Below are 9,241 nucleotides of genomic sequence, written 5' to 3' on the forward strand. Positions count from 1 at the left end.
ACGAGGTCCAAGAATTTCGACGTCCTGTATGCAAAATTTAATTACACTAATTATTGCCTAATCGCTCTTCTTTCCAGACTTGGAAAGTTGACTCGTCATTCCGAAATTATCTACCCTGGGATATGCGTAATTAATTATCCACGTATTTCTTCATTTCCAAGGAACAATGGCGATTCCCAACAACCCCTTCGCGTACGAAGAGGCGCCGAAATTACTGGAAAAAAATGTCTCAGATCTTGTTTGTAATATCTAAAATGATCATCCTTGCAATATGCGTAAGTAATTATTCATAAAATACTATTCCAAGGAACAATGGCGACTAAAAGAATGAATTTCCAACGACCGCTTGGCGCGTGCAGAGTGGCCGAAAAGCATGAAAAATTATTTGAAATCATTCCTGCAATGTGCGTCAGTAATTATTCATAAAAAACGATTCAAAAGAACAATGGCGACTAAAAGAATGAATTTCCAACGGCCGCTTGGCGCGCGCAGAGTGGCCGAAAAGCATGAAAAATTATTTGAAATCATTCCTGCAATGTGCGTCAGTAATTATTCATAAAGAACTATTTAAAATCATCATTTCTGCAATATACGTCAGTAATTATCCATAAAAACCTATTGCAAGGAACAATGGCGATTAAAAGAATGAATTTCCAACGACCGCTTGGCGCGCGCAGAGTAGCCAAAAATGGTCGAGAAGCGTCGGCAAAAAAAAAAGGAGTATATCGCTCCACAGGAAAAGCTCTGTGGATCGATCGAGAGGGGGTGGGCGAGATGTCAGGGTTTTTTTTTCTTCCCCTAAGGTTAGCCCGGAATTGCGTTAAAGCGTTAGTTTCCACGTCGGGGCGAGGTGCACAACCCCCAAGATGGCTGCTGGCGGGCGTATCGACGTTTGGCTTTTGCGGGGTTTCTCGGAGGTAAGCTCATCGGAAATTGCGGGTCTTCCCTCCCCTGGAATCGCCCCTCCCCGCCCCTGCGGGCCTTCAAAACAAAGAAACACACGTAATTAAATTTTTCTCCCGTGCAAATTAATGTTTGCCAGCCGTCCAGCAATGGCGGCCCCGGAAACCGCGTTGACCCACCCCAAAGCCGAGGAAAGTCACCCCATGAACGCCTGAGGATCTTTCCGCATTTTTTTTTATGGTAAAGTACAATCAACTTGGCGTGTACTTATTGTTTTATTAGGGAACCGTGGCGTGGAACTAATTATGGGAATTTTTATGGTAACTCTTTGGGTCACCCCATGGACGCCTGAGGATCTTTCCGCTCATTTTTTACGGTAAAGTACAATACAAAATAAAGTAAAATACAAAAACAACTTGGCTTGTGTTTATTGTTTCATTAAGAAATCATGACATGTAATTATCAAATAAGGTATGAAATAAATAAAGTATTGTATATTATAAATAAAATATATAAAGTAAAAAAATTAACTATGCAAATTTCATAGGTAAATTTTTATGGAAAACTTACCTCATATTTCCTCGTGATGAAATGGAATCAGCTTGGACTTATCGCTCTATTAAGAAATTATGGACATTAATTAATTATACTCTTTCTGTTTTTATTAATAATATCGTAATGTGACATAGAATAATTTCAACGAGCTACTTTACAGGAAATTACAATAAGACATCCTATAATTATGGGGTACAATATTAAATTGCATCAGTGGTTTAACGATGTCACCCTACAGTGATAAATACAATACTCTATATCATACATTGTTTATCCAATTATAAGGCATGTGATTTTATATTAAATATCCAGTAATGAAATAAATAAATTTCTACGACCATCGCAAGAGATTGTCGGCGATCAATATAGACTTCTCAAACTAAAAATAGAAAGAGAGAAATATATATATATACTCTGACCTTTCCTTTTAAACTACAAAGAACAATTTTTTATTATTTATTACAAGCTGGATCGGACGACTCTGTACTTCCCTGCGAAGAACATTCGAAGTGTCGACGACACTGCTATCACTGGAAGTTATTAACAAAAAACATACTTGTTGTTGATCTAAGTTGAAGATAAAAAATAAAACTGTTTAAAGAGCGCACTATAAACGAAGCTGGAATATTCCAAAACTTGAATAACAAATTGCTCGCATGATCAGCTAAAAACAAATTATAGTGCAAATAATTCGAGCACTGCCTATCATCTCGCCTCTAATCAGTCAATGACTATCCATGCATCGATTATCCTGTCGCATAATTCTCAAACAATGCCTTATCTCTTATATACAATGACCAAACTCAAAAACACTGCACATTTCGTCCAAGCAAGGGAAATTTTTCATTAGAACGAAGAGCCGAGAGTGCGCCACTTTACTGGACGATTTCATCGGTAAGGAAGAGACCGCCCCAGGCCGGTAACTCCTCCTACCAAATTCAATATAAAAGAAAAAGAATGTACAAAATAAAGGTACACGATTTCCTTACAATTCAGTGAGTCGGTGAGCTGTGCATTAACATATTGAATAATTGCTAGGTCGTATAAAAAATTCGCTACGGTGGTTAACATGATCAGTGTCGAAGACTCAACGATGCCAGTTCGAAGCAAGAATCTAATGATCTACCAAGATAGAAATAGAAAAATATATACTTTTAATTGAGAAGTCGTATGTATATATCATCTTTCCTTAGTACAATACAGCAGGCGTACAGGTGCTCGGGAAAAAAGTATATATACAATATTCGAACGATCGATTCTCGCCGAATTGCATTGGTATCTAAAAGAGGGGTCAAGAGGCACGTTTCTCTCTCTCTCAGCTAATTCCCACATGCGTATCTTCGCTGAGTATATCGCGAAGTTCCTGAAAACAGAGATAAGGGGAGTTTAAACACAGCTGGAGACGTCTTAATCCGCAACTTTATACTGGGATAAGACATGTTTTCCTCAGAATGTAAGGGAAAAAAAAAATAGATAAATAGAAACCGATATGAAATTTCCAGGGGCGTCCGTTCTCCAGGAACTTCAGACTGCTCTTTATATCTGGGACATGCAAAAGTCAAGGTCGCAGCCAGGGTACTTAAAAATGAACATGGTAATTTTACATGCACAACGGTGACAATCAATGCATCTCGTTGCTTGGGAGAATTAATATTAGCGTGAGAATTGAGCAAGTCGAGATATAAAAATAATTTTACATTGATAATGGCCATGGTCAATAACAGAGGCGATTAAGGCGAAAAGGTCGCAGCTAAGATATTAAAAAAAAATGAGAAACGCAATTTAATATATTAATTAATTATAAATATTATTTAATATATTAATAACTAATGCATATCATTATTTGTAAGAGCCAGACCTCCGTACCCCGTCGACCTGGGACCATGCACCATGCAAAGGACCCTCCCCCAAGGATACATATTCCCCTTATCAGCCTCTACCCCCGAGTGCGTTTCGTGCAACAAAGGGTCGCACCTGTAGCCTGCGATAATGTCCCTCCTTGGGGTCCTTCTCCTGTTCCTCGGGCTGTTCGACACTCCTGGCCAGGTCGACCGGGTCGCCGTTCTCCAGGTCTAGGGGTCCATAGGACCACCCGCCCTCTCCGTCGAATCTGAGCAAGAGCCTGTGAAACCTGGCCAGGGAGCAGACCCTGTGGGTGACGGTGAGGAGGGTGATGCCCCTCCTCTTGGCGTTCTCGTAGATGGTGCCCTCGGCCTCCAGGCTGACGGCGCTGGTGCACTCGTCCAGGAGGGCGTACTGGGGGGCGTGATAAAAAAGCCTGGTCATGGCGAGCCTCTGCTTCTCTCCCCCCGAGAGGGTCGAGTCCCAATCCCCGAAGGCGTCGAGTCCCTCCGGCTCCCTCTCGGCCAGACACCGCAGATCCACCAGGTCCAGGAGACGTAAAAGGTCCTCGTCGGAGCATTCCTCCTTCCTAGATTCTGCTGGATACGTGATCTGGTCCCGCAGACAGCCCACCGTCATGTACGGCTTTTGCGGGATGTAGAAGAGGGTGGGCCTGCCATTCTCGAAGCTGCAGGTCTCCCCGGGTCTCACCAGGGTGCCGCCGTAGACCGGCCACAGGCCGGAGACGATCCGGAAGAGGGAGCTCTTCCCGCAGCCGTTGGGACCCGTGATCAGCAGGTGGTCGCCAGGCTTGATCTGCATACGATTGAGCGAAAGGAAATTAATTAAGGCGAATGTTATCAAGTCAAACGAAACGATTAAATGAAATCAATGAATAAAGATGAATGTTATTTAAGTAAAACGATGAGTATAAACAAGGGCTTGATCTCGTTTCTTTTGGAATAAACCCTGACCGCAGAAGATTGCCAGCCTTGAATTAATTTCTAGGAACTCATCCGTGTCGATTAATCAGTAATCAAATCAACGGAGCAAAAAAACTTGTATACATAATCAGTTCCAGCAGTTCTCCAGGGAGGAAAAAAAGCCGATGTCCTTAGATTTAGAAGACTCGGGAGCGAATCGAGATGGAAATCCTGACGAAGGAACCAGTTAACAACTCACGTGTATCGTCAAGCTAGGTACGATAACTTCGCAGTTAGGAGTGACTATCGGCACGTCGATCAAGCTGATACTGCCGTCGGTACTTTCCCGCACGATGCCTGGAAAAACGGGAGGACGTTTACAAAAGCGGTTACCTCAGACCCAGGGAAGCGAAGGACGCCTTCGATTACCTTTTATTACGGGCGTGCCATTTCGAAACTCGATCACGTTATCAGCTAGGCGAGGAACGTCGCCGTTGGATACTTGCGAATGACTAGTGAGGACGACGTTCCTCCGGTACTTGCAGAGGGCAGCGTCCTTGAAGACGTCAAACATCTCGTTGACCCTTGCTGCGTAGCCAGCAAGTGCAACGAGCTCCTACGAGGGAAGCAAAATGTATTAATAGAATATTAAATGCCAACAGCGGAGTGAAAGATCAAGTACATCATAGAATTTCTTTGAATCTATTTGTAATAATGTAATGAATATGATTATAGTAATCGATTAGCCTTTGGAGTCTAAGAAAATTTTTTATAACGATTACGATCCTTGCTACGTAACCAGTAGATGCTACGAGCTCCTACGGATGAGGAAAAACGTTTGCATATGGTATTAAATGCCAACAGCGGAATGAAAAATTAATATCTGAGTAATTTCTTCAAAGCTATACATAATAATGTAATAAATATGATCAGCGATGCATTACGCGTGACTGATTGGCGACTTAAGTAAAAGAAGCAAATTTTTATAATAATTATCAGGTGCATTAATTCAGAATAACGTTGTTATATGAAGTGACAAGCTGAATCACGTGGAACCTAACCTCTTCATTTCTGACAGGTTATGTAAGTTGATCTAACGCCATTTGGTGCTTACTTTGGTCAAAAATATCTTTCCGACACCTTGGCCAATGTTCCAAGTATTGCGATCTTTACGAGATATATGTGTACTTTATAATTTCAGAAAAAATAGGTTGTGGAGCGGCGCTTACCTTGTAGGAAGACATGAGCCTCTCGACAGCATCCGCACCAGAGCTCAAAAGATTCTTCGAGGTGGTGAGATATCTCGTTCTCTCGCTCACGCCACCTGCGAAATGTAGATTGTGTTGAATATATAAACAGAGTTCATATATTCAGTATATGAACAGTCTTACGAGAAGAACACTGTGACTCACCATCTCCGTCAGCATCGACATCGTCATTCGACGACCTGGAGGACAAGGAGCTGGGAGCCTTGTAGAGGAGAGGCAATGCGATAACCAGGAGGCCGGTGCCAGACCACACGTACTTCATCAACAGCTGTTCCAGCATGACGTACCACAATTTGACGGTGATTATTTTATGTAGATGGGCTACAAGAGACCTGTAAGCTGTGTTCAAGTAACGATGCTCCTTGAGATGTCCACCATAGAAGGCGATCTCCTCAGCGTGAGCACTTATACGAGCATGTGCCTCTCGGAGGCGACCACGTCGCGTAGCCTCTTCGGCGACCAGCTGACCGAAACGTGGGGAGGCCAGACGTAGCACTTGGCCCGTTATCATGATGACAACCGTAGCCAACAAAGGCCCTACAAAAATACAAGCACTTGTTTAAATCGATTATAGCGACAGAAGCACATGTTTCACCAACATTTCTTCGACACCACTTTTGTATCACCATAATGGACACTGATAAACGCATAAACGGATAAACAGAATGCATAGTAGCTATCACGCAAAGTGCTAAAAAAACAAGACAAAGTCCACGTTAACGACGCCACTCAAAATAACACTAGCGGCTGCCCCACCTGGAATAGTTCTCGCTCCCATTCTAGATGAGAACGATGCAAGGGCGATGCCAACCAATGTACAATCCAGCAAGGGTTTCGTCAAACTGGAATACAGGTGCGCAACAGAGCTGGCCAGTTCCGACAAGTCATCTGTCAGTCTTTGCTCTGCGCCTCCCAGACGCGTGTCCAGGGCGGATACTCTATAGTAGGTCTGATGACTCAAGTACATCTTGTAAGCATACTCCACCAGTCGTTCCCTGAATGAAAACAAAGGAAAATTATTGTTATAACAATTTTTATGGTGATATGGAAAGGTCATTCTGTACATATGAAGCGTCAAAATATAAAACTTTTCTCGAAAATGCGTGCAGCAAATAGTTAGAAATTTTATCTCGTGAATATGGAGTATAACTTCAAACGATTGACTCCTTAGATGTCACTTTCATGTCACTTTAAGAGGGTTCGTATCTATTGATGGTGTTAAAATTACCCATTTCAAGCAGGTAATGGAAGAAAACTGGCTAATGTTTCAAGCCAGTTTTTTTCTGTAAAATGGCAATATGCACCTAAAAGCACAGTTAATACTACATTTAAACTGTATTCACATATTTTGATTCCTCCTGTCCTGTCACAAGAATGTGTATATCCACTCCGTCAATACGATCGAGCCCTCTTGACACCTCCCAGAATCATCCACAACAATTCCACATTCACCTACCTAAAACTAAGCGCCAGCCGTCCCTCCAAATATCTAATAGCAGAATTGACAAAGGTGGCAGGGAACGCGATGGCGAACCACCTGGCAAGCATATGAAAGAATCCCCGCACATCCCTCAGAACGATCCGTTTGACGATTTGTCCTTCCAAGGTGGCCACATAAACTGAAAGGAAAGTCCTGGCCAACAGAGTAACAGTAGCGCAGGCCAGTAGTCCAGACTCCCTGGACTTCCATCCAGGAACCATAATCTTCAACAAATTGACAAGCTGCATCAAGAATGCCTTATCCAATCCAACGGCGATCTCCCTAGCCTTCGCCCTCTTCTTGCCATCTTTCCCACAGTTCGACTCGACTCTTCCGAGACTTCCATTACTCCTAGCACTGCCATTCCCACAGTCGTCAGCTGCATCTTTCTTGCCCCTCGCCTTCAGTCCAGCTGCCAAGTAAGGATAGCCGAGCTTCAAGAAGTACAGCGTGGTGGCAACTCCAACGATCCCCTTGGTAAGGACCTCCTGCCGGACGCCGCACCTGGCGGACGTCCCGTCTACGAGCTTGGAAAACACGGAGGACATGCCGCCGGTCCTTCGCTCTCATCGGAGCCTGTCTTTTCTGCCCTCTCTTCCCTCAGCGAGCCCTTCGCAGACTCTTCAGCCGCATGTTCCGTTCTAGGAACAAAAGTCCCCGGTGACGACGAGACGCTCCAGCTCCTTCGGCCACCGGCTGGCAACTGACAACTGGTGTGTGGTGGCTTGCTCACTTCGGACCCATTCTCCCAACTCGACCAGCTCGATTGGTTGTCGGTCTGGACTTGGACCCGCTCATCCCACTGCCTGCGTGGGGATCTTTTACTCACTCCTTTACTCACACAAACTCGCTTCCAGGCCCGCGCCCGCCTCAGCGTCCCTGGGTTATCTCTTTGCCCCTTGCGTGTATCCCAACGAGATACAAAGTCGAACATAGACTAAATACAAGCCAAAATTCAACCTTTGTCGCTCCTCTCACCCAGGCCCTCGAATAACAGTTGATATCTCGCCAACGAATGTCAAATCCGTCAATCCGCTATTTTAACGCCAACCGACGCTCCTGAAAACTAACCACACTTATTTCTACTTGCGTTTTTACCTGGGCTTCGATTTTTTTTCGGAAACTCACCGGGTTTCTCGAGAAATCTTGACATCTAACCCCTAATCGTGTCTAGACGCGCTCTCTGGGATGATCGCGCCACGTGACGTCACGCGATTGAGGTACAGGACGCTGCGCTTGTGTAGGTTAGGTCGGCGGAGGGGGACACTGCAGCAGGGAGCGAGTATGGATATGTGTATGTGGCGTTGATGTGTGTATTAAATATGTGTGTGTAGGAACATGTGCGCACTGTGTACGAGATAAAGGAGATAAATGCCAAATAAAAGCACCCACGCCGGAGAAAACTCCAGAGAACGTTTGTAAGAGATGCTCTCTGCGCTCTAAGGGACGTGTCATTCATGCCATAACCTGAATTATCCTTTGTGGCGATTTAAAAATGTTTGCCTCTCGGGTGCAGCCAGATGCAACGGAACTTTCTATGCATTCTTTTTCTTCCTCCAGGATGATAGCGGCACGTGATGTCACGATTGAGGTTACGGGACTTGCGCTTGTATAGGTTAGGTCATGCAGAGGGGGAGGCGCTGCAGAAATAAGACACGAATTATGCGGACGAGGTATATACACGTACTCTGCATGCTCTATATACTTTGGAGACCGCGTATGTATACTTGGAATTCGGTAGAACTGTCCACACTGCGGAAAAGATCCAAAGAAGGAATGCAAGTCGACTTCGAATTCAGCACTGACGTTGCTCCAGGTTTTCTGGCACGTGGGAATTCACGTAAAACTACCGTAAAACTCATGCCTGGACTGAAAGGTAAATGCATTGTATAGAATTACACATTTCCGGAGCAATGACTGCTGCTTTCAGAAAATTGCAACCGTTTGTTGCGAGCGAAGCTGTAACTTTCATCGGTACATTCTGCGCAGTGCACCTAGCTGGTAATCAGGCATGTACATTGTTATTCTCCTTAGCCAATTAAAGTACGAGTTCATTTCTTAGTCAAATTAATTATTCCAGGTCCCGGGGAGTAACCAGGTGGAATTAGTCACTAATTCGGTGGACGGGACACTGCTAATTCCTTTCGGAGGGGAATGTCAACGGTTTTGCTGCTAATCTGCATACAATGCCGCAAGACTCGCGCGACGATTAAAGTATTAGCTGCGGTAGATTAACACAAGAGGCAGAGACTGGATTAATACAAAATAAA

The 9,241-nt window shown here is 44.2% G+C and overlaps 1 protein-coding gene and 1 long non-coding RNA gene across 3 annotated transcripts; one reads left to right on the top strand and one right to left on the bottom strand.

The window, feature by feature from the left end:
- Positions 1-1,543: 1,543 nt before the first annotated feature.
- LOC105703741 (ATP-binding cassette sub-family D member 1) lies at positions 1,544-8,183 on the bottom strand. Of its 2 annotated transcripts, none has more exons than XM_012432356.1 (9): positions 8,100-8,183; positions 6,948-8,037; positions 6,248-6,486; positions 5,636-6,028; positions 5,453-5,547; positions 4,653-4,839; positions 4,483-4,580; positions 3,433-4,116; positions 1,544-2,821 (listed from the first exon to the last, which is right to left on the bottom strand). In XM_012432356.1, exons 2-9 carry the CDS (start codon positions 7,517-7,519, stop codon positions 2,774-2,776), a joined length of 2,316 nt encoding a protein of 771 aa, XP_012287779.1. In that variant the 5' UTR covers positions 7,520-8,037; positions 8,100-8,183; the 3' UTR covers positions 1,544-2,773. The 2 variants fall into 2 exon arrangements, with proteins under 2 accessions (XP_012287779.1, XP_012287781.1); XM_012432358.1 differs by having other exon boundaries at positions 6,948-8,030; positions 8,100-8,177.
- A 60-nt stretch (positions 8,184-8,243) lies between these two features.
- On the top strand, positions 8,244-8,981 carry LOC105703742. The gene is made up of 3 exons (XR_002762149.1): positions 8,244-8,644; positions 8,713-8,847; positions 8,902-8,981. It is a non-coding gene; the product is annotated as an uncharacterized LOC105703742 (long non-coding RNA).
- The last annotated feature ends 260 nt before the right edge of the window (positions 8,982-9,241 follow it).

This window comes from Orussus abietinus, unplaced genomic scaffold (genome assembly GCF_000612105.2).
Source record: "Orussus abietinus isolate OABI.00-Male unplaced genomic scaffold, Oabi_2.0 scaffold43, whole genome shotgun sequence".
NCBI lineage: Eukaryota > Metazoa > Arthropoda > Insecta > Hymenoptera > Orussidae > Orussus > Orussus abietinus.

What these genes read in the sequence shown, in the direction of transcription:
- LOC105703741 (XM_012432356.1), bottom strand. Translation starts at nt 7,519, where the DNA reads ATGTCCTCCGTGTTTTCCAAGCTCGTAGACGGGACGTCCGCCAGGTGC. An exon ending in TGTCGATGCTGACGGAGATG is followed by an intron (nt 5,548 to 5,635) that starts GTGAGTCACAGT and finishes TACATTTCGCAG; the next exon opens with GTGGCGTGAGCGAGAGAACG. An exon ending in TGGCACGCCCGTAATAAAAG is followed by an intron (nt 4,581 to 4,652) that starts GTAATCGAAGGC and finishes CCGTTTTTCCAG; the next exon opens with GCATCGTGCGGGAAAGTACC.